Here is a 23,445-nt window from a genome sequence, read left to right as displayed (position 1 = left end):
CCGGCGTGCCAAATGGGATTCTCCCTGTGGCCTTCTGCGTGGCAAGATAACAGGTACTGAGCGCTCCTGGCGGCGCCCGGCCTTCGCCCGCCGCACCCCCTCCCGCGCCAGCCAGCCCCAGGCCCAGCCCGGGTTGAGCCAGGCGCTCAGGCTCTAGGAATTCCCAGGCTCCGCGGAAATTTCAGCGGGGTTCCCAGCCTAGAAATATGCTCGGGAAGCGTCCTCATTTGCCCTGCGTCGCTCGAGGACGCCGGCACCCCGGATAAGCCAGTGGCGTGATAATTAATGGAATACAATATTTATGGTCCGATGTATTGACTCGGAGGCAAGCGCATCGCGTAGACAGTCCGTGGGGGTCTGACAAACAGGGGGTGAGTGAACAAACATAATGACCAGAGTACTTATGTCTATCCGGTTTACTCACTTAAACCCGAGGTAGGTAACATCATGATAAATATTAATATCCACCACCTAAACAGCCCCGCGGTCCTCCTGAGCTCTGCTTTCCTGAGCGCTGCCCCTTTGCAAAAAAAAAGGCCAGAGAGGAGGTTTTTAACATAAAATGCTGCAAATATGAAAAATAGGTCACCAATAAAATTGGTCTCAGCATGGAGCGTAATTGCAACAAAGTGCCGCCGAGTAAAATCGAGGAGTGAGCTGGCTGAGGCGGCACAGTCGCGAACCATCTGGTGTGTATTAAAAGTGGTGCTGTAAATATTGCTGAGAGCTAATGCATTATCGGCTTCTATAAGTGCACAGGGCCTGTAAGCTTTCCATATGTTAGAATATGTAGATCGGGTGAGAGTAGAGAAAGGTGTCCTATCAATCACAGGCTTCTAAAGCATTGTTTTGCCCACTCTTTGTGGAATTTTGGCCAAAAAGTGTAAGATATTCATTCGCATGCTCACCCCCCCCCTTCCTTCATCCCTCAGCTCGCTCTTTCTCTTGAGCTCTTTCTCCCAGCTCCCTCCTTCCATCTCCTCCTCTCTCCTTTCTCTCCAAGGGGATAGGACAGGCATTGCTGACGTCACTTCACATCAGTAAAACAGAATAACTGTTCCAGAGAGAGGGAGAAAAAAAAATTCATCTGTTTTTCATCATGCTAAAGTTTTGCCTTTTTGGTAGAAATGAGCTGCCCAGCCTGAGTACTCCTTCTGGCTTGAAGCTTTTGGGGGGTGCCTGCTGAGGTTGGGAGGTGTTCATCCCGAGAGCTGAATCATCCTGTTAAGATGCGCGCAAATAGATGACACTAATTAAAATAGGATGTAAAGATGATGACTTCTGGAGAATATGTCACATCCACACCTACCGGGCAGTTTTTGCCAAGGAGGGTGGAAGGCTTCTGCTCCTGACACTTCCACTCTGCGTCCTGGAACTTCTTCCTTTCTCTGCGGCTCCTCTGCATAAGTCCACCCCCCACATGCTGAGCCCGCCACACACAGCACAGCTCATAATTTTCCTGCTGTCACATTACTTTTCTAGGGACAACAGTGAGAGTCCTCCTTTTCCTGATAATGCTCCACTTTGGAGAGTTTACTATAATTACCCTCTCATCTCCTTTGAGCTCCCTCCTCACACCCCCTTCCTCAGCTGCAAGGAATTTTACTCTTATCCAGGGGCAGGATTTCCCTACATTGTTCCACGGAGATTATTTTCTCTCTCCCAAAGTTGTCTTCCACTTATTCTTCCTATTCCATGTCATCCGCCCGTTTGCCTTCCTTTCCTCCCCACCTCTGCCTCTAGTGCACATGCAGTACAAACCTCCAGCACTTCCAATGTGGATAAACCTGCTGGTTATGACAACCCAAGTTCAATCACCAAATAAAACTCTTACTTTTTTTTTTTTTTTTTTTTTCCTGCTGCCGGGCTGCATTTCCCCTCTGGCCGTTGCCTCCTTTAATTATAGGAGCTATATTTCTTCCCCGAGAGACAGTCAAGGGGATTTTTGGTTGGAAACTCGTTTCTGCTGAGTTATTTTGCAGCCAGGACCAGTGAGTGAGTGGCCGGTACCCAGAGGCTTTGAGTGAAGTGCAGATTGAGACATATCGAGTTCCCTCTAAAAGGATCATTTCATGTGGGAGGTTGGACACAAAGTTTGCACTCGTGACTGGCATTCCAGTGAGAGACATGCATATTTTAAAACAACAAAGCAAGCTAGATAGAAGGCTTAGGCGAGGGGGGGGGGGACTTGGAAAGAAGTTACTAAGTGACAAACATCTGTCAACATGGGATAATTTGTACCCTCCAATGTAAAACTATCTGCCTGGTTTGATGGAGTTCAACGCACAGGACCTAGGAGAGCAAGTGGAGACGTATTTATCCCTGATGAAATAGGGTTAAAAGACACTTTTCCCAAATTATGTGTAAGGTGATTAAAACTTCATGAATGAGCATAATTTCAAGATGTTTCTTAGAATAGTGGAGGCCTCTAAAATTGCATCTTATCTGATAACACAAAATTAGATCTTACTTTTGAAAGATGTTTTTTTATTTTAAAAAAACAACAGTAATAAATTAACAAGAGAGATGTTTATAATAAAACATACTGCCACCAGGCAGAAGAAAGAAGAGGGAGAAAATGCTCAAACAACCTTTGGTTGCTAGATTCTAGAAATCTTTAACTAAAAGTACCAGCTTTCCATGTGTGTGTAAGCCAAACATATAAACATCCACCTCTCTGCGTGTCAACAAGGAGAAATGGCAAAATATTTCCAGAGAATTTTCTCTCTCATTTTAAGCTAAGTTTCAACAAGCATATTACACTCTGAGAGAGAAAAGTTTGAAGAACTTCCTACTTGAGAGGGAAGTTTTAAAAAAGCAAAGTGAAAGATCAGGCAAAATCCTGGAAAGTCCTTTTTAATGCCCGGAATCTCCAACAACCACATGGAAGTTCAGGCTCCAGCTTCTACCGAGAAATCTTTTTCTCCTCCAGATCTGAAGACAAAAGGACAGGAGGCCTGGTGGTGAGCGGGATATCTCTGTTAGTTGTCAGCGCAGGTCCATGGGTTAGGAATGCTAATGAGCTTCTTGGCCAGCTGAAGACTTGCTTCTCTTTTGCGCACTCTGACGCTCACTAGGGCTCCTGCTTGCCGGCTGACAGGCACACAGACAGAGCCTCTTCTTACGGCCCTGTCTCTCTCCTTTTTCCTCTGAGCGCAGAGATCGATCGCTGACCCACAGTTGGGCCAACGCTTTATTTATCTGGCTGCGCAATGATATTATCAGCCTTAAACGTTATATACAGCAAATGTCTTCCTAAATCAACACAATAGGATAGCTTACTGAGACCAGCCTGGTCTGTCTTAAAGAAATCTCTCTCTCTCTCTGTCTCTCTCTCTCTCTCTCTCTCTCCCCCCCCCCATCTCTCCCTCACCTCTGACAACCCCCTCCCTCCCAGGCACCCCTACCCCTTCCTGTCTTTACAATTGGGGGTATTTTATATGCAGCACTTGGGGATTTGGTCCCTTGCTCTCAGCTGGGTGGAAGGAGGCCTTAGCAGACTGGGAATGGATAGACACCATTATCATCCACCCATCCCCAAGATCCCCATCGGGGCTTCCCTTGCCAGCCCGGTCCAACTGCCCAGATCCACTCTATTCACATGATCCTCATTTCTCAAAATTGGGGTAGAAGAGAAGGTGAGGGGTGGAGAATCGAGTGTGCAACCTTGCACCGTGTTAATTGTTTTCTTTCCCCTCAATTACATTCATAAACCTATTTTCTGCATTGCATGTTATTTCTTTGTGCTTCAAAATTGAAACCACGTGCAGCCTTCTCCCCTCCGCACACACAATAAATGCACTACCCCCTCCCCCAACCCATCACACAACTATTTACATGTTGGTTACTCACTCTGCACTCCGGCCTGGGAAGAAGAAATTGGCCCCAAGAGACTAGGTGGGGTTTTTGTGAAAGCATCTCTCAAATCCGTATATCAGGCCCCATCTCCGAGAGAAGCTCCGAAAGAAGCTCCTGGACTCCCCTCCGGTGACTCTCCCACCCCTTCCTCGCACAGGTGGTTGCTGCTAACTCTAGCAGAGCGAGCAGCAGCGGTGAGGCTATCCAGAAAGAAGGGCAGGTCCGCAGTGTCCGGCTAGGCCCACCCGCTGCCTGCCTGGCACCCTTGTGGGCCGACCGCCTGGGTAAGCGGTGGCCGCCAGTGCGCCTCTGCTGCCCCCTGGTCCACGCGTCTAGGGCGTAGCAGAAGCCCCACAGGGAGCGGCAGCTTCCGGGGAGCATTACAGACCCAGGTCCTCCCAGGCAAAAAAAGTCCCACCATAAATAAATAAATAAACACATAAATAAATAAATAAATAAACTCCAAAGGGGGGAGGGGGAGTTGGAAAATGGATTCGCTGACAAGGAGAGATAATAAATGAGAGGCGCTTTCAGATAGATATCTCAGACGTGAAATTGCGCCCAGCTGGTTGTGTAAGCAAACAAATAGTTTCATGTTAGGAACTCTCAACTTGTGGCTTGATGAATAGAACACGACAGAGGTAAATGGGTCTTTAACTCATTTAGGAATACAACTCTTTGGCTTTCCAAGTAAAAGGCCCCGTGACGCCACAGATCCTGAGCAGACCCTCTAACAAGACTTTTATTAGTTCCCACTTGTGTCTCCCTCCATTCCCTCCCCATGCTACTGTCCCGTGTCTCTCGTTTGCAAGACATTCAGGTGATTTGTTCTGAGAAATGGAGGAGCTGGTCAGAGGTGATGTGCCATTGTTGGAGATATGAGGGCTGCCTGTGAGTGGAGGAGGAGGACTTTTTTAGAATAAACTTTTTGCATGCTTCAAGCAGAGGAGCTCAGGTGGGTTGGGACAGAGGAGATTCCAGATCCCCAGTGGCTCAGATGTAAAGTTGGGCAGTGCGGCCTCAGAGAGAAGACCCAGCCCCTTTAAGGCCAAAGAACAGGAGACAGACCCAATGGAGGGGTAGTCTGGAAAGCCAGGGTTGTCCTGGTGACTGGAGGAACCCCCATAACCCAGCTCAGCGCTTGTGAGGGCAAAGGTCACAAGTAAACTCCCTCACACCAGGCCTTGTCCCAGAGAGGAAGCGATGCTGCAGCCTGTTCTCTAGAGGTTCCCAGAAAAGAGCACGTCCCCGAGATGGCCTTTTTGATGTTTTCAGCAAAGCTGTGGATAAAGTAGTTTAAACCAACTTCAAAGCTTTCACCATTCTCAGTCCCCCAGCAAGTGTTGGGGTTCGAAAAGGGGACGTTTGACTTTCATATGTCACAGTTAATTTCAAGAGGGAATTTACCTTGCATAGACTACTCTCCAACTAAGGTGTATTTTCTCTGACCCTGGGGAACCCATCAGTTCTACCTAGTCCAGTTAGCCCAGCCCTGCTCTCCCAAATCCTTTAGGGCTGCAGCACCCTGGCTGGCTGGCCAAGGAGGGGCTGCACCCCCAACATGAACTTGTGACCTACACCTGCCTGTGGCCTCATGCTGGGTTTCTAAAGCTGTCCCTGGTGCTTAGCTCCATGGCAGGCTCATTGCTCAGGGGCCTCAAGAAGGCCACCCACGCAGAGGAAACTCCCACTGGCTCCACATCACCTTCTGCCAGTGACTCCTAGGGCTTGCAGAGGCACAGGACACTGAGCAGGGACATCTGAACTGAAGCTGCCCCTTAGCACTGCCAGGAAGTCCCAGGTGGTGGTTACTGGTCACTGGGGCCATGGGAGACTGTGGGTTGCCTGGAGTGGAGAGGCTGCTTCCTTGTTGCTAGAAGATTCAAACACCTCTCAGCTCCTAAATCTTCCCTGAGTTCCAGTACATTCATGAATTCCAACTGTGCTTCTGAGCATGGAAAACAGGGGTTTTCAAACAGCCCAAGAGTCCCTGACAGACTCCGTCTCACACACAGAGACCTCTGAGGATGACCATGTGTACCCCTGGCAGGTACTAACTCAACCACCTAGGAAGTCAGCAGAAGAGAAACTCACTGCCTACTGTGCTCAGAGGGGTCACCTAGCAAAAGCACTAGAGTGGAACACTTTTTGCTCTTCCTTTTCCATCAGTGCCAGCATGTGAGGGAGTCAGTGAAGCTACAGAAAGGCTGACTCTTCTCCTTACTCTGTTCTCTTCAGCAAGGCGCCCCCCCTTGGGTCCAGGCTTAGAAAGTTTCTTAAGCTGTGGACAAGCTCTGGGCCCATTAGACAAGGGCCATGTTACCAACCACTGTCACCTGCAGACATCAGAGCAAGAACTGTACATATCCTAACCTCGGCCCGGGCCAGTCCCCGCACTGGGTGCTTTGTGCTTGGGCCTCCATATTGAACTTAATTGAAAAATACATTTTCAGCCTACAAAAAATGTTTATCTGTTTTCATCAGAGGGATCACACTGTAATGAATATATTTACATCTCATTTCAAGAAAGGAAAGATCTGTGAGTGCTGGGATGCACCTCCGCTCCCTTCCCTCTCCATGTCCCTGCTGCTGTCCACCTCACCCCAACCCCCTCACTTGATAAGAGGGCAACAGAGGAGGGATCCAGGAATCTTCCTAAGAAGTAGTCAGGGATTTATATGACCTCTAGCCACACCCCTTCTGCTTGGGTGCCCCTACCTGTAGGCAAGTCAGGCTAAGCCCAAAGATGACAGCCCGGGGTGGGGTAGAAAGGATGAGTCCAGAGCAGGGTGGGACCTGCAAGGAGGCAGGAAGGACCCAGTGGTCCAAGGAGCTCACATCTCACACACTGTACCTGCCTGGTTACCCTAGAACTCAGGTGGGTCCCCCGGCAGGCTGGCTAGAAATACTGGGCTTGCAAGGGCAGTTCCACAGAGAGCTAGGCGAGCCCCTGCTGCTACACTGCACCCAGAATACTAAAACCTCAAGCTGGTTGGAGTGTGGAAGCTTGTTAATGCAATTTTAAAGTATCTGTGTTGGGGGGAGGGGCGGGGTGCTGAAGGGGTGCCTGGAGACTTCTAGACAACAAATTGAAAGAACTTTGCTAATGACTTCTGAAAATGAAGCTCTTGCCTCATCCAGGTCTGTCTGGGGCAAGGGGAGGGGGAGGAGGTGAGAGGTGTTATTTAAAAGATCTGGCTTTATTAATACCTTAAGAAAAAGCTCCCTTGGCAGCCCCAACTGAGATCCTATAAAACATTCATGCTCCAAAAGCTGTTACAGAGAGCAGCGCCCCACACACCCAAAGAAAGGCCTCAGCAGGAGGTTTCTGCACTGAAAGGGCCATAGGACCTGAAGCTACTTGAAAGAACCTATTCCAGTCTAGCTCCTCCACTCCCAGGTTCCAGGATCAACCCCAACTTAGTTTGAGCATCCTTAGGAGCAAAGAGCAAACCACAATAGCCAGTAGCTCTTCAGTGAACCATAAGGGGGTGCAGAGCCAGGGCTCACAGCACTGAGGATCCTACGCACGTTTTCCAGAGCTGGGCAGAGGCTGGACCCTCTAGTCACAAGAGCTGCAAAGGGGCATCTAAGGGGCCCTGTGCCTTTCCTAATCCCCATGTATTATGCTCCATGGCTCTCTTCAGCCTCTCCAGCCAGGCAAGTCTCCCACCTGGGTCACTGAAACAACTAAGCCCTGAGAATCACCCCCTCCTCCCCTTTCCACCCCCCAGTTTGCCCCAGCCTGGGGCCCAGCTGTGAGCACGGTCACCGAAACCCACAAGGTCACCATGACTGCTGCCAGCAACCAAGATGCCCTGTCCTCCCCACCCACCCTGGCCACACAGTGTCTGGCCCTCCGAATTTAGAAAATTCGGAGCGATTTGGTTTGAGAAAGTAAATCCAGCCAACTTGGTAGTGGACCTTAAAGGTTCCCCCTCAAAAACCCCTACTCTAATAATCATTGGAGTGGAAATTAACTGGTGGGTTCTCTTGCACTGATGACATCTGTCAAGCAACCAGACACGTGGGTTTTGCTAAATTCTTTTATTTTTGTTTAAATTTTCACTTCGATTTTAATTCTTGAAGAACAGCCTTGACAACATATATCGCACTCATTATAAGAAGCAAAGGGTTATATCAAAAATTATTAGTATAGAATCACAGGAAATCTGGTTTGGAACCAGAAAAAAATACAAAACAGATATAGATACATAGACACAGGACAATTTTTTATAATTATTTGGAAAATGTTATTTTCCCCTAATTCTTGTTTCCTTTTTTATGTGCATACGATGTTTAAATTTTACAAAAAATGAAAATAAAGACTAGTATTTTACAAAATGAATAACAATGTTTGGGTGTGTGTGTTTCTACATAGGATTCAGTCCACTTTCAAGTGTGTTTTCTGTACAGAATATATCCACATCCGTCCACAATAAATCCTGGAAGGTCCATTAGTCTCCTTCTGTTTTATTAAAATTCTCATGGTCCTCTCTTCCAAAAAATTGTTTGTTTATTTTTCACACCAGACACAAGGTCCTTTTTCTTTCCTTTCCAACGTGTTCACAGATCTGATCCTAAAAGAGTCTCTTTTTCTCCCGATTTGGAGCTCAGCTTGCACTTCTGCAGGGTGGGCTGCTCCTTGTCCTCCCAGCCCTCCCCCCCCACCCCCTGCCCAGCCTGGCAGGCTGTACCCTGCATCAGCAGCCCGGTGTCCCCAAGGCTTTACAGTCCATGGCCCCCACTGGTCCTCTGAGTCTCTAGGGAAGCGGGAGCAGGTGGGAAGCGCCCAAGGTCTAGGAGCACTGGATGGACATGTAAGGCCAGTTGAAGCTGCTCCCAGACAGTAACATATCACGGATGAGAGTTTCGATTGGGGTTTTACCTACCAAACGGACGAAGAAGAGCTGCTCGATGACCGAGGAGGACACGGTGCGCAAGGAGGGCAGTCGCAGCAGCAGTTTCCCGAATCGGCTGGGCTGGTTCGGGTACTGGCTCCTCACGTACTCCTCCAGGGCGCACTGCGACTTCTCCTGCAGGCTCTCGATGTGGGCAGCGTCCGACAGGCCACAGGCATCTGCCCGAGCAGCCAGGGAAGGAGAGACAGGGAAGGGGCAAACTGTTAGGCCATCGAACAGCAAAAGCACAAACAATCATCCATTAAAATTGTTGTTCAAGGAAAGAGAGAGAGAGAGAAAGAGAGAGAGAGAGAGAGAAGAAGAAGAAGAAGAAGAAGAAGAAGAAGAAGAAAGAAATCCTCCCCTCCATGCCTCCTCAGTCCTTCTTCACCACTCGCTTCCCCCAGCCCCCAATACAAACAAAAATAAATCAAACCCCCACCAAGCCTAGGGGAGCTGGGGAGAGCAGCACACATATGCAGAGACAGCAACCCCTCTACTCCCTTTGTTTTTCCTCTTTCACCTTTGGATTAAATAATGTACGATGCTGGGGCCATGTGTGCTGTGCATAGCAACCTGTCCTCCGCCTGCAGGGGAGCATCTTTCCACTGTGCTCATTAAAGGGAGGACTTTTGCCCCCTTTACCCCTGATTTTGGGGTGCTGGGGAGCTCTGAAGAAATATGCAGCCCGGGGGGCAGTTCTTAAAGGCTTCTTGGAATCTCCCTCTCAAACCCAATGACCCCAACCAGAAATCACAAGAACCTGGATGTGTAGTGAACGAACACATGGGAGGTGTAAGAAATCAGGGTCTGGCAGTGCCTGGAATCAGATCAAGCCCATGCTTTAGCAATATTACTATCTATGCAAGCAAGAACTCTGCAGCAAATCCTTGGTGATGGTGTACATTTCTATCTGTGCTTTAGATCAAGTAATTGAAAATTGGTCACATCTCTGTAAGCTGTATAATAATCAGGAGGAATATGGCTCAGTTACTTCAGGCTGCAGAAAGGAGACATCTTCAGTGATCAGACACAAAGCTGGGGCTAGAGGCAGCTGCTGCTGCTGCTTCAGAACTGGGGCGTGGGGAGTTGAGGGGGGCTTTGGGGGAGAAACTGTTTCCTATGGCAGGACCAAGGGGGGGGGAAGGCACCTCCACACAATGACAGCATCTTAAAACCTGTCTGTTTACCTCACATCAACCAGGGCTTGGTGTCCTCCGTCTCCTAAAAATATTTCAAGACAACAGTTTATACTATATCAACTAACTAAAGGCACGCAAATGGAGGGGAAGGGGAAATCAGAGGGATGGAGAGAAGGCTTCCTTTCCTGGTTCAAATACCAGTGTTGCTTCTGATATTAATAATAAATATTTTAAAAACACAAAGATCACAGAGGAGCCCTTAGCCAGTCAGGAGGTTGACTAGAGATCAAAGGTAGTGTTGGCTAATATACAGATTGGGGAGGAAATTCATACATGGCAATGCCCCCAAAAGGACATTATATAATTGAGAATGAGCAAATATGACCCCAAGAAGACACAGCAAATGATTCAAAGCGAAAACTGTGTCTGCTGAGTTTCTGAGTTTTATGTCTTCATGTTTCAAGAACTGGGATTTACAAAGCATGCTCACACCTTCATCTATAAGGCGATGGCCTCAAGCAAAAATACAAATAAAACTAGTGATAATTCAGGAACTTCTGAGGCAACACTCCTTTGACCCCCGATACAGACTGGGTTCCTCTCAGATGTCTAATTACTCCAGAAAGCCGCTTGGGTGTATCCACCCTGGTCTGACTTGGGAAGCCAGTGAGATTTTTATGGCTAACAGGGTGAGGGCAGAGCACATTATGGCTTCGCTGCTTAGAGAGGGGACCATGAGGTTTGCCCGTGACCCTCCTTGATAACCTGGCCCCACTGAAAGGCCACCACGCAGCCTCATATTTACATATATCTTGTTTTACATGCAGTATCTGCCCAGTATGCCATGGGATTCTTTACAGCCTCAGACAATGCAATATGAAAAGGACCCACTGATATCCCAGCAGACATCTTAAAAGACCCATATGGCATCCCCTCAGGTCCTTAAAATATTTATCTGATATTTATGATGAGGGACCCCAGATTGCAAGGTCACTACCCTTCTCCCAGCCCACGTCTCTCCTAGTCTCTCCTACTCCAAGGGGAAGAAGCCCAGGACAGGCAGGTTTGTGCTGGCTGCTTAGATTTCTCTCCTCTGAAGGCAGAATGCCTAGAGCTGGGCCTGGCTGCCAGGTGCCAGGGCAGCCCTGTGCCTTTCCTCCGGCAGGAGTCCTAGTTCCGGCCTGGCTTCCCACGCTAGATTTTTATTCCCACTCTGGATATTGCTGTAACAGGATTCCTCCGATTGTGGACAGACAGCCTGAGCTCTCAGATCGATTGGGTGGTAGTAGTAGCAAAGCTAGTTGAGCAGGGGGTGCAATGCAGTACATATTTACACTCCATGAGTTATACCCTAGATAAGAAAAGGAGGCAGAATGTGCAAAATCCATGTCTCGCTTTTTATATGGTGGTGTCAATGTGGGAACCCTCGATATTTCTTCTACAGTATATGGAAAAGAAATTATGTAAATAAATAACCATTACTACTCAGGCCCTCCCGGCTTAGCCTTTGTAGTGCAGAGAATGTATTTCATGTTGTGCATTCAGAAGAGTTTAGTGTTCAGGAAATATAGATGTAATCAGCTGCCATAACTAGAAATCAAAGTTATTATTGTGCTGAAAATGGATTTATTGTATTTATGTTAACTAGATGGCTCCTTTCAGGGAAGGTCTCATTTATTTGAGGGAATATTTAGTATTATGAATTAATGAATTTTTTTTTAAAGTAAGTTCAGGTCATGACCTAGTCCTTGGATGCTGTCCAGAATATTAAGGATTAAACATACCATCCGGAGGCCAAATGTGAAAACCACCACAGGGAACCCCTGTGCCAGCTTCAAATACTTAGCGAGAGCAAACCTCCTTGGACAATATGTCTAAAACTGTCTTTTCCATCATTCAAAGTTCGCTTAAAAGTTGGATGACTTTGAGAAGGCTTCCCATGAATTCCCTTCTGGCTAGCAATCAAAACAAGTTTAGTCAAAAGTGGAAATGTGTTGTATGGAGGAGAGGGGTGAATTACAACTGACAGCTCTATTTCCATTTTCAGATATTCTGTTTGCACTTTTCCAACAAAATAATGCTATTGTTCACCTCCCTTGTACCTTGAAGACTTGGTTCAAGAAGCTTCTCTGGGAAAACTTTTTTTTTTTAAAGCAACACTTCTCACAGGGCTGCTTCAGGATGGAAAGTTGAAAGAAAAGCACACACAATTCCACAATCTTCCCTGCAGCCTGCACAGTCCTTGCCTCTTTCTGGTAAAGGGTGTGAAACCAGAAAATCAAGGGGGCTCACAGAACCTTAGGAGGGCCAAGGAAGAGGGAGGGGACACCTTTCTGGAGAAGACCTCTGTCCAGCTCCATGTCACATTTCTGCTTCAAGACACTCCACTGGATGAGATTTTAAAACCCCAGCTTCCCTGACACTGGCTTGCTTCCTGATTAATTTGGCTAAAGAGCAGGGTAGGGGAGAGCCAGCCAGGCCCCAGGCCTGCCAGAGCTAGAGCAGCCGGGTTGCTGCTTCCCAGGCTCTTTGTCACTTCTAAAAAACACGTTTCCATCAAGAAGACTTATTAAGATAAAATGCATTCAAACACCGAGGAGGCTATTCAATAAATCTTCCATTTGTTTTAAGATTCACACTTTATCCTCTTGCAAAGACCAACTCCTTCTCCTACTAGCAGCCCTGCATTTGCACTGAAACTAAAAGGGGGGCAGTCCAAGTCCAGGGCCCTGGCCACCCTGCATACAAATGAGAGTCTCTTGTCCAAATAAATTATCTGCTGTTCAGATCGATATTAATACTACATTTGCTACATTACAATATTGTGCAAATTTAAGAGTCATTTTAATACAATGTAAATACGATTCTTCACGCATGAAAGCCAAGAAATATTGATAGATTATACCACTGCTTACTGTTCAACAAGGCCTTAGGAAAGGGGTTTTGCCATCTCTGCTCAAGAATGGTTTTAATTTGGCCTTTGGAGGTCCTGGCTCTAGGATAGATTTATTAGGATGGCTTATTTGTTCTCTGAACGGAGGAATTAAAAACAATAATACCAATAGCAGTGGTAAAAGTGCAGCTAACTCTACTCACAGTGGGCAAGCCTGGAGACCCAGTCTGGGCAGCTCTGTTCACCACCAGCGTTCTTTCTGGCTTTGTTTATATTTCCCCCCATTACCTGCTGTCCCTGGTGTTTATATGTTTCCCTCTTGCAGGTTACAATAATAAAAGGCGGTCAGTGTTCTCAGAGGCTCAGACCAGAACCTTCAAAGGCAACGTTAATGCACTTTCCTGGAAGTTAATTTGAACCATCTATCATGAGAAATTGTTAACGTGCATGTTACTACCGCCTACATTTAATTTGATATTTTTAAGGCACTCTGTTAAATTTCTAGTGTTCATGTGTTTTGCATAGCTATGAGATTTATCTCTAGGCCGAGAATCCTCCCATACTTGCGGGTTCTCCAGGATTGCTTTTGTTTTTTATCTTTCTTGTTTAGATCGAATCCATTTTTTACGACTCTCAATAACCTCAGCAACTGCAAACATGAATGGTTTCCGATAAGGGAAAATCAGGCAGCAATAAAGTGGGATTATTTATGATTTATTTGCGCGTATTCCTGACTCTTTCCAGCTCTCTGGGTGCCTCTCTGTGTCGGGAAACTCATCCAGGGAGCTTGCCACACAGAGGAGAAAGCCACATTCCCACATTCCCACGTTCTGCTGCCTCCTTCCCTCTCCTCCCCCAGACACGCCAAGCTCTGACACACACACGCACACCGTACACACATCCACACCGCACACACGCGCAGCCAGACGGATCCCCAGCCCCGCCGCCCCCCCACCCTCACCCCCGCCCCAAGCAGACGCGCACCCGCCGCGCCGCGGCCCCGCGCGCTGTCCCGGCCGCTAGGCCCGGAGTCTCCCGCCCCCAGCCGCAGCCGCAGCCGCAGCGGCTCCCGCACCGCCGCGAGCCCAAGATGGCAGCGGCGCCGCCCGCCGGGTTCCCGCGCGGCCCGCAGGTCGGGGTCAGGCCCAAGGTCCGGGGAGGGCCCGGCCCGCCGCAGCCGCGCAGCACGGGAGGCCGGGCCCGGGCGGAGCGGGGCCTGCGGGGGTTCCCCGCGCGGCCTGCCCTCCCAGCGCCCGCAGCCTCACCTGACGTGAACAGCACGATGGCTTTGAGGCAGCTATACTCGGCCGAGTCGACGTGAAGCGCCTTGAGCTTCTCCACCTGCTCCTGGAAGATGCGGATGTGGTCCATGAAGGCCACGACGCGGTCGGCGGACATGGGCGAGGCGTGCAGGCCGGCGGCGGCCAGCAAGGGCGCCACGTGCAGCGGCATGGAGCACTGGGCCGCATTGAGCACGAACAGCTCGCTCCAGGTGAGGCGTAGCAGAGACACCTGGTCGGTGATCTGCAGGTCCGGGAAGAAGGGGATGTTGCGGGCCCACTCGACGGCGCTGAAGAGCAGACGCGCGGCCAGCTCGCAGATGTTCTCGATGCCCATGATGTTGTTGGGCTGCATGCATTGGCTGCCGTAGCGCGACGTGGGGTAGGGTTCCGCGCGCAGCAGCAGCGAGATGTAGCCGGACAGGTAGCAGTGGCCGTTGAGGGGGTCCCCGTTGGTGAGTGCGTATTGGCCTGGATTGGGTTGGGTTGGAGGCATTCTTCCTCGCTGAACCGCTGACAAAAAGAAAGAGAGAAAAGAGGCAATGTGCATCCAGGGGGCTTGCGAACATCCCTGCGCCCGCAGCACACCCGACACAATGCAGAGGCTCTTCCCGCAGCCACTCGCGCCCTGCGCTCGCTCTCACTCACAGCCCACAGCGGGAGGAAGTCTGGGGAGAGGCCCTCCAGCTCCCAGGCTCCATAGATCCAGCCATCGCCTGCACCCCTGGCCACCCAGCCCTGCCCAAACTAGGCCTGACTGAAGGGCCCCCCTGCCCGTCGTGGCCAATAAAGTGCTACCCAAAGCCTCCACTACCAAGGAGGAACACACCGGTTAGTGAAACCCCACTCACCCCTCCAGAATGAAACAAATCAGGGTTAAAAAAAAAAAATAGACAAAACCGGAGAAAGGTGGTAGTTCTAGGCAAATGCCTAGCTACCCTTCATTTGCCAAACAAGCAGCGTTTTGCTTGAAACATTTACACATTCTCTAAAAATGCTATAGGGTTATTCTTAAAATAGATCCAAGTTACATACCCTACTAGCCACTTATAACTTCTGAATAGAAAACAAGTATCCTGCACCTCTCCCCATCCCCTCCTCCCCATCGCCCCAACACAAAGTTCTCACTGTTAAAAGCAACAGAAAATTGAAAAATTTCAAGAAAAAAGTTGAACTTACAGTAGCCAAACATTATTGCAAAAAGTGGGAAATAAAATTAATGTCTGTCCTGCGTGGTGCCACTGCAACCTGCAGCCAGCTTTTGCCCAGTGAATGCACGAGCTTGCAACTGCAAAAACACTGGATTCATTAACCATCTGAATGCAAAACGTAAGCATGCTTTGAGTTCTTAAAGCTGACCAAAGTTTTTTTTTTTTAATGTGTATGTTTTACTTCAACAGTGCCAGCGTTTTAAATTGCCATGTAAACAAAGACAACTTTAGGAAAAGTTAGGGCTCCTGAATTCTCCCCCCAACAAATTAATATAGATATGTCCACGTACAGGTAGCTGTCTTATTTCAGGTTGTGCACTATTTTCTTAAGTTTGCTTTGATTCTAATTTTAATGCAATCCCCAATGCAATTTAAGCTCTTGAAACATAATGGCTAGAATACTCTTTTCTAATTATAGTTTTGAACTTGGCAGTTATTTTTCAATTAAATGAGAGCACAATTCAAAGTTTTTTTTTTTTTTTTTCAGATGCCTACAAAATCTCCCTGGAGCTAGAAATGAAGTTGTCATATTTGCCTGCTCCTTGAGATCTGAAGGAATTCAATTTCTTTTCTTGTGGCATTTAAAATATAATTTTAAAGTCAATTACAAGAAGGAGTAATCTGCAGTCTGCAGAATTGACTGGTTCACTCATTTGAGTATAAGACATCTCTAATGATTGTCAGAAGATAAACTTTAACTGTAAACGGCTAAATATATTTATACGAAAAGTGCTGCATCTTTTGCCACATGAACATGAAGCATATCTAAATACAACATCAAAAGTTGTGTTAAAAGAAACCAAACCCATACAACACAGGGATTAAATGATGTGGAAGCTCATGCCAGCTGTAGTCTATGCATTATAGCCAAATCAGAAGGATCGGTAAATGCCGTTGTAAATTGTAATTTGTATGCAGTATTTAAGCAGAGGGTGGAGTTTGATGAAGAAATAAAACGAGTATCATGCTTTAAAAAAATGACAGAACTATGAAAGCACGGTTCAGTCACAAACTTTCCTTTCAAAGTAGAGGGGTGAAAACAAGGCCACAGCTCTGGAGGAGGCGGCCCCAGCTCGGTGAAGAGGAGAGGGAACCAGCGAGCGAACAGGCCAGAAGGCCCCCCTTCCCCCCCTAATTAGACCTACAAGTGCAATAAATCTCACTCCTCTTTTTCCAAACTAAGCTTCCAAAAGGATGATGCAGCAATGAATCCACGGTTCGGGATACCCCAAGTCCCTGCCCTCCCCCACTTAAAATAAAGGATATGAAGAGATGGAAGGGAAAGTGGAATGCAAAAAAAAAAAACAAAAAAAAAACCCAACAACAACAAACAAACCACAAAACACAGAAACAGAGTTTTCTGGGGCAAATAAGCACCCCCCTCCCCAAGTTCATGCCAGCACAGCCCCAAGCATCCTCACGCACTCGCGGGAAAGAGACACACACCGAGCACATCCAAGACAGAGGAAGGGAGGGGATTTTAAGCCACAGCTCACGATCCCAGGGACACAATCCTGAGCAGGCAGCGGGCGGGGTGGAGGAGCCGAGGACGGGAGCGGAGCGCAGGCCGGGAGGGGGAGGCAGCGGCAGCGAGCTGGGGAGGGCTGGGGGGGGCGCCGGGGGAGGAAGGCAGCGGGGACCGGGGAGGCTGGGACGGGCCGGGACCGCAGAGCCCCAGCCCCGCGCGGCACCCACCCCCGCGGGAGGCCAGGAGAGAGGGCCGGGGAGGCGGGCTAAGCGCAGGGAGAGAAGCAGAGAAGAAATATTCACCTTCCCGCCTCATGCCCACTTTGAGGCACTTCTTGAGGCGGCAGTACTGGCACTGGTTGCGGTGGTGCTGGTCGATGGGACAGTTCCTGTTGGCACGGCATGTGTAAGTTAAGTTCCTGCGGACGCTCCTCTTGAAGAAACTTTTGCAGCCCTCGCAGGTGAACTGGCCGTAGTGCTTGCCGCTCGACTTGTCCCCGCACACCACGCACTCGATGTGCTGCTGGCTCTGGCCCGAGCCGGGCGGGCCCTGGCCCTTGTCCCCCGCCGCGCCGGGGGTGGCGGGCGCGCCGGGCTGGCCCGGGGTCTGCGGAGTGTGCGGCGCGCCGGAGCCCGCCTGCTGCTGCTGCTCGCCCGCGCCGCCGCCGCCGCGGGCCGCCTGCGCTGCGGGGTTGGGGCCGCCGGGGTTGCCCCCGGCCACGTCGTCCTGCGGATCTCGCCAGCTGCTAACTACCATTGCCATATCTTTGGGCCCGGGGAGCGCTGGGGGGAGCCGAGCTGCTCGCCGAGGGCCGCGGGGCGCGCGGGCGCGCTGGGAGGGGAAGGGGAAGGGGGGAGGGGGAGGGGGCGGGGGCCCGCCGGGCGCCCCGGGGTCGCGGGAGCCGAGCCCGAGCCGGGCACCGGCCGCTGCCTGCGCCGCTGCCGCCGCTGCCGGCGCTACTGCCTCGGCCGCCCCGCTGCCGCCGCGCGCCCGCCCGCCCTGCTGGCGTTTTGTTGTGGTTCCTGCTGTTTTCTTTCTCTCTTTTTGCAGCCCCCCCAGGCTCTCAGGCTCCCCCCCCCGACACCCCTGCTCCCCTCGCCCGCTCCCCCCGCGCTCCGATCCTGGGGGGGCGCTCTCCTTCCCCCCTCCCCACCCCCCCCAGCCAGCCAGCAAGCTTCCTTCTCTCGCTTTTTTCTTCTTCCCCAAGTTGCAAAATCAGAAATGGCACAGGCGGCAGCCGGGAGCGGCGCGGGGCGCAGCGCCGGGGGCGGCGGGCATGGGCCACGGCGCGCGCACACACTCGCCCTCCGCCTCGCCCGCACCCCCGCGCACTCACACTCGCTCCCGCGCACACGCCCGCTCACCCGCGCCGGGCGCCGGGCCGCCCGCCGGCCGCTCGAGCTACGCGCCGCGCGCCGGCCGGGCCGACATGGAGCAGCCGGCGAGGGCGGCGGCAGCGGCGGGGGAGGCGGGCGCGGCGGGCGCGGCGGGCGCGGCTGCGGGCGCCGCTGGAGCCGCGGGCTCGGCGGCCGCCGCGAGGGCCGCCGGGGCAGGCGCGACCCGCGCCGGGGTCCGGGCTGCGGTCGGGGCCGCGGCGGGAGCGCCGGCCGGGGTGGCCGCGGCCGCCGCCGTCCGGGCGCGAGCCCTCGCCGGACTCGGGGTGCAGGGGGGCGCGGGGCGCGGAGCCGGGCGCGGGACGACGCCGCCGCCGGCCGCGATCAGGGCGCGCTGGAGTCGGGGGGCCAGGTCCAGGGCCGGGCGCGGCCAGCCATCCAGGAGCGCGGCGCGGAGAGCGGGAGCCGCCGGCGGGGACCGCGCACTTTGCTCTTTTTGTTGTGCCGGCGGCGCGGGGCTGGCGGAGCCTTCCTCTTGCGGGAGGTGCCGGCGGGGGAGAAACACACGGGAGGATTCACGCCGGCGACGGATTCACGGCGAAACAGAAAAAATAAAAATCAGAAGAAAAGGAACGGCAAAAAAAAAAAAAAAAGCCACAAAAAACCGCGAGAGAGACATCCAAAGTAGGTCGAATAAATAATCCTCTTCTTTTCCTCTTTCTTGCTCCTTCTTCTGCTTCTTCTGCTATAACACACAGAGCTAGTTAAAAAAACCCTGGAGATCGCCCAAAAATGTTCTTTTTTTAGTATTTTAAATAAGTGCTCTTCAGCCGAGAACCAACACCCTCCCTCCCCCCAAAAATCATATATGTATAAAATAACGATAAAAAGAATACGAAGGGGGTGCCTCCTCCTCCCCCGGTTTTTTTTTTTTTTTTTTTTTTTTTAAGTTTCGCCCTCTCTTCTGCAGGGATGGAGTAGAGGAGACGAGGAGGAGGGAGAGAAAGCAGAGAAAGAAGAAGAAGAATTCGGGGCAACAACTAATAGAATATGTAAGAAAAGAGAAAGGGGAGAGAGGGGGAGAGAAGAGAGCCAGTGAGAAAGAGAGAGAAAGAGAGAGCGAGAGCGAGAGAGAGAGAGAGAGAGAGAGAGAGAGGGAGAGACGCGGAGGGAGGGAGGGAGAGAGAGGGAGAGAGAGAGGGAGAGACCCCAAAATTGAATGCGTTGAAACGGGAGGACTCGCAGAGCAATGTTTCCGAAAGGGGGATCTGCGCGAATGTCTGTATATAGTGAACTTTGACACTACTATTGAAACTGACACGTTTCTATGGAGATCGCTGCCTTATATGGAGCTCGTGTCAAGGAGCCAAGAGAAGGGCTGCTGGCAACTGATAATCAAAGGCGACTGACTGGTCAGAGCCCTGAATGGGGGGGAGAGAAAATGGGAGGCTAAGGTTAGCCAAGCCTCCCGCACGCCATTGGCTGGGGAGCCCCTCCCCCCCTTTTTTTTCCCTTTCTTTCTCCCCCCCCCCCAACCTCCTCCCTCCCGGCTACCTACCGGCGGGGCGGCGAGGGGAGGAGAGAGAAAGTCGAGGAGGGGGGGAGCTTCTGACAAGCGCAATTTACATTGAGATCGCCCTTCGCTGCTATTTACTCTGAGACCTGATTAGTATGGGTCGTCTGTGGTCACACACTCGCACACACTCGCACACACACACGCATGCACACACGCATGCACGCACGAACCCCAGAGGGGGGAAGGGGCGGCCCGGGGGGGGGGAGAGTGTCTTGCAGAGGGTGCAAAGACAATTAGCAAGAAATTATTTTGCTTTCTTCTGAAAAGTTTCAAAAATGAGCTTTTCTGAGCGTGAAGCAAGTGCCATGGAAAACGCGAGGGGCAATTTTAATGGGAAAGTCACCATTTTAAAGATTCATGACATCGACGGGGTTGGGATTGTTTTCTGCTTTCACAGAGAAGTCGAATCCGAGTGTGAATCCAGCTTATTCCAGAACCTCTGAAGAAACAAAGTAGGAGAGAGATTCTGGTTTGGGGGGGTCCAAAGCATCTCGTGCTTTTTAAAGGTTTCATCACGACAAAACGCACTCCTGGAATGGGAAGCGAGTGCCACAAAATCAAAGCGAATCAACGGCTCTTATTTATCCCAGGGATGATTTTAAAAATAAACTTTCCAATCGAGCCCATTTTTCCTTCTCAACACCCCCCCCCAACCCGGAGTCACCTCAGGCGGTTCCAAACTCTAAACAACGCTTCAATAATTATTAATAAAACAGTAGTAAAACCTCATATTGTTGGGGAGGGGTGGGGAGTGTCGCCAAGTCAGCGTCCCAGGAAAAGAGGAAAGGAGCAGCGAAGGAGACGAAGGGAAGATGAGGGAGATGGGGTCGGGGTGGGGAAGGAGCGAGGTGGGCGAGAATAAGAGAGGGAGGGGAAACGGGGTGGGGGGAGAGACAGAGAGAGAGAGAGAGAGAGAGGAGATACACACGCGCCCGCGCGCGCGCGCGCGCGCACACACACACAGACAGACAGACACACACACACACATACACACACTCACACTCACACAGCGAGACCCCGAAACCCGAAGGCGATTGGTCGCGGGAGGAGGGGCGGGCGCGAGAGCGGGTCCCGCCGCGGGGCCTGCAGGAATCGCTGGCTCCGGCTGCCACCTAGCGGACGGGAGCCGCGCCCGGGAGGCGCACGCCCAGGTCCCTCCTCCCCTCCCTGCAGGCAGCCTGTGCTTTTTCTCCAAACGAAGATAGCACTTTGAAAATTCTTTCAATGGGTTTTTTTCCTTGAAAGATCGTACTGGGGGAAAATGATACTTCTATTAGTTACATATTCTCCAATCGCACACTCGCACCCCCCTCGTGTTGAGATCGCTCCCCTAGGCAGGCTCAGGCGGGCGCGGAGAGGCGCAGAGTGACAAAGCCGCGGCTGCCGCTTCGGAGGTGGGAGTCGCGCTCGCCCGCCCGCCCCTCGACTCCCGGAGAGCGTAAAAGTTTGTCTCAGCTTCAGCCTCCGGAGCTCCAACACGCCCTCAGGTAAAGGTGAGATGGGAGTCCAGGGCCACGCTGACTTGACCGAGGTAGGGTTTATTTTTAAATATTCGTTCTCACTTTAAATCTCACCAGGGAGGGGTTGGGGAAGCGCTGGGCGTTTTGGGTGCGTTTTGCGTTTCCTGGGCTCTCCAGCCTGAGTCAGGAGTCGGCGGCCGCTTAGCGACGAGTTAAAGAGCAAAATAAAGGCTTTCCTGTGTCTGCCCCACCGTCCCCCTAGCTCGAATAAAGGAGAGACAGCCTCTGCCCTCCGCCAGTGGCGGCCCATTGTATGCAGTGGATGGCGAAGAGGTTACTGGGGGCGGGTCGGCGCTCCTGGCCCTCGCCCCTCTCCCCAGATAAACGTGCTCCCGTCTTCCTGTCAGTCAAAAGGTGAAACAAACACGATTAAATAACAAAATAAAATAAAGGGGGAAAAAAAAGAAAAGAAAAGGAGAACAAGTTTTCTCTATATAAATTTTAAATTTTACTCCCTGTACTGTACAGAGGCAGGCAGTCGAGGGCAGAGGAAGCAAGCAGAGAGAGGGAGACAGGGGGAAGGAGAGAGAACGTGGGGGGAGAGACAGAGCGATGGAAGCGGAGACGCGAGCTGGAGGCGCGCGGAGACGCGAGCTCCAGGGAGCCGGAGGCCTGCTGGACGCTGGGCTCTCGGGCCCAGCCGCCCTCGGACCCTGGACCGTGTGTCGTGAGCACCAGAAACGAGACTTGCTCTCGACAAGTCCTGCTGCACCAGGCAAGTAACGCAATGGTTTTCGTTTCCTTTGAACTCGGGGTTGGTAATGAATGGGAACTGGCCAGGACGCAGCCTTGGCTCTCACGGCCTCCTCGGACCTGGGCCGCAGTGGCGGCAGGCAGGGCAGGGAGAGAACTTTTCCGCCGGGCCTGCTCCGGAGCAGCCCTCACCTGACCTCGGCTCAGCCGCGGCGCCAAGGCGGGGATCGCGGGCGCTGTGCTGCCCTGGAGCTGAGGATCGTGTCAGCCAAGCGCCAGTCCAAATTCAAACCAGGTCTCCCCCACCTTCCCCTCGCTGCCCCCTATTTACCTCCTTGGCAGGAAAAAGGCTTCCCAGCCTCTAGCGCGGCGGCAGAGGACCGGGATGAGGGAGGGGAGGGGAGGCAAGGATTTGCAGGTTTAGCACCCGCACCCCGCCCGCGCTGCTGCGAACCCCGAGCTGCGACGGAGCAGGCTGCGGAGCCCACTGGCCCGGCTGCCTGCGCCTCGCCTGACTGCGGCTAGGGCCTGGCGAGCTCGGTTCCTGCCATCCACCTGCGGGCGCCGTTTGTAACGCGATCCCCTAACGTAACGCGATCGATGGCCGCTTGTTTGATGTGGGCGATAGTGTCAGCGGATTAAAAGGGACACCGAGCAGCTCTCCCCAGCGGAGCACCGGAGGCGGCGGCGACCCGGGAGCACCGATCCGCAGCGCCGCAGCGGAACCAGATTCCTTCTGCCGCGGCTAGGGCGCTGGAGGAAGGAGGGGGTCACTTCCCAGGGGTGCGGACCGAGGGTGTGTGTGAAAGGAAAAGCCTCAATTAAAACCATCAAGAGCTCTTTTCCTCGCGCTGGGCAGGGGCGCGCGTTTGCGTCAGAGGGCGCGCAGGGCGGGCGCGGGGGCGGGGGGAGACTACGCCGGGGACCTAGGCTGGGGGGCTGGGTGCGCGCGGGAATGAGCCATCCAAACTAGATTGGCCCGGGTCCGGCCCTGCAGCCTAAGGGTGAGGCAAAGCGGGGGGAAAAAAGAGATGAGACTCCCCGGGGGGTCGAGGCGCCCTCTACCCTCTCTGTGGGTTCTTCCCACCTCGCCCACCCTAAGGTTCCAAACTTGCAGGAGGCCTCGGGGAAGCGGAGAAGTGGTGTCCTCGAGGCCCCAGGCGAAGCCTCCAGCTCCTCCGGAAGGGAGGGGTGCAGCCCCATTCTCCAGTCCGGGAGAGGAGGGGCTGTAGTGGTGGTGCCCCAGGCAGGGGAAACCCTTACTTAGCTTTTAGGTGGAAGCGCCAGCTTTCGGTCTCAAGAGGGGGGCAGGAAGAAACCGAGGCTTGTGGAGGAGACGCTGTCCCTTTTTGGGGACTTCTTCCGGTTCTGTGGCTATCAGGGCTCAGTTTCTCTTCTGGACCTAGTGTTTGTACCCCCGCTGATCGATCGCCTCCATTTGTGCTTACAGCCCCGCCTCCAGCAAATGACTTCCGTAGAGGGACTGAGTGGTCAGCTCGGGTCCTGGGGAACTCTGGCTTTCTGACTGCAAAGGTTGTAGTTTGTTACTGGTTCAACTTGTCACACTTG

At 52.0% G+C, this 23,445-nt stretch overlaps 3 protein-coding genes across 3 annotated transcripts in view; 2 read left to right on the top strand and 1 right to left on the bottom strand.

The window, feature by feature from the left end:
* Positions 1 to 16,263, top strand: part of FAM172A (family with sequence similarity 172 member A) — a 433,278-nt gene extending 417,015 nt beyond the window's left edge. Inside the window, exon 10 of the mRNA XM_054688529.1 lies at positions 15,773 to 16,263. Within this exon, the coding sequence (XP_054544504.1) occupies positions 15,773 to 15,831 (59 nt within the window). The 3' untranslated portion in view covers positions 15,832 to 16,263. The remainder of the gene's footprint in view (positions 1 to 15,772) is intronic.
* On the bottom strand, positions 8,408 to 19,505 carry NR2F1 (nuclear receptor subfamily 2 group F member 1). Its single transcript, XM_037530673.2, has 3 exons — positions 17,056 to 19,505; positions 14,060 to 14,587; positions 8,408 to 8,938 (listed from the first exon to the last, which is right to left on the bottom strand). Exons 1-3 carry the CDS (start codon positions 17,513 to 17,515, stop codon positions 8,658 to 8,660), a joined length of 1,269 nt encoding a protein of 422 aa, XP_037386570.1. The 5' UTR covers positions 17,516 to 19,505; the 3' UTR covers positions 8,408 to 8,657.
* On the top strand, positions 17,975 to 19,529 carry LOC129144686 (U1 small nuclear ribonucleoprotein 70 kDa-like). Its single transcript, XM_054687911.1, has 3 exons — positions 17,975 to 18,221; positions 18,420 to 18,771; positions 19,058 to 19,529. The coding sequence occupies exons 1-3, from the start codon at positions 17,975 to 17,977 to the stop codon at positions 19,494 to 19,496; spliced, it is 1,038 nt and encodes a 345-aa protein (XP_054543886.1). The 3' UTR covers positions 19,497 to 19,529.
* Positions 19,530 to 23,445: the final 3,916 nt, after the last annotated feature.

Source organism: Talpa occidentalis, unplaced genomic scaffold (assembly GCF_014898055.3).
Source record: "Talpa occidentalis isolate TD23 unplaced genomic scaffold, MPIMG_talOcc4v2.1 talOcc4.6, whole genome shotgun sequence".
Taxonomy (NCBI): Eukaryota; Metazoa; Chordata; class Mammalia; order Eulipotyphla; family Talpidae; genus Talpa; species Talpa occidentalis.
The sequence above is the reverse complement of the archived record's forward strand: the minus strand, read 5'-3'. Positions and strand labels throughout refer to the sequence as shown.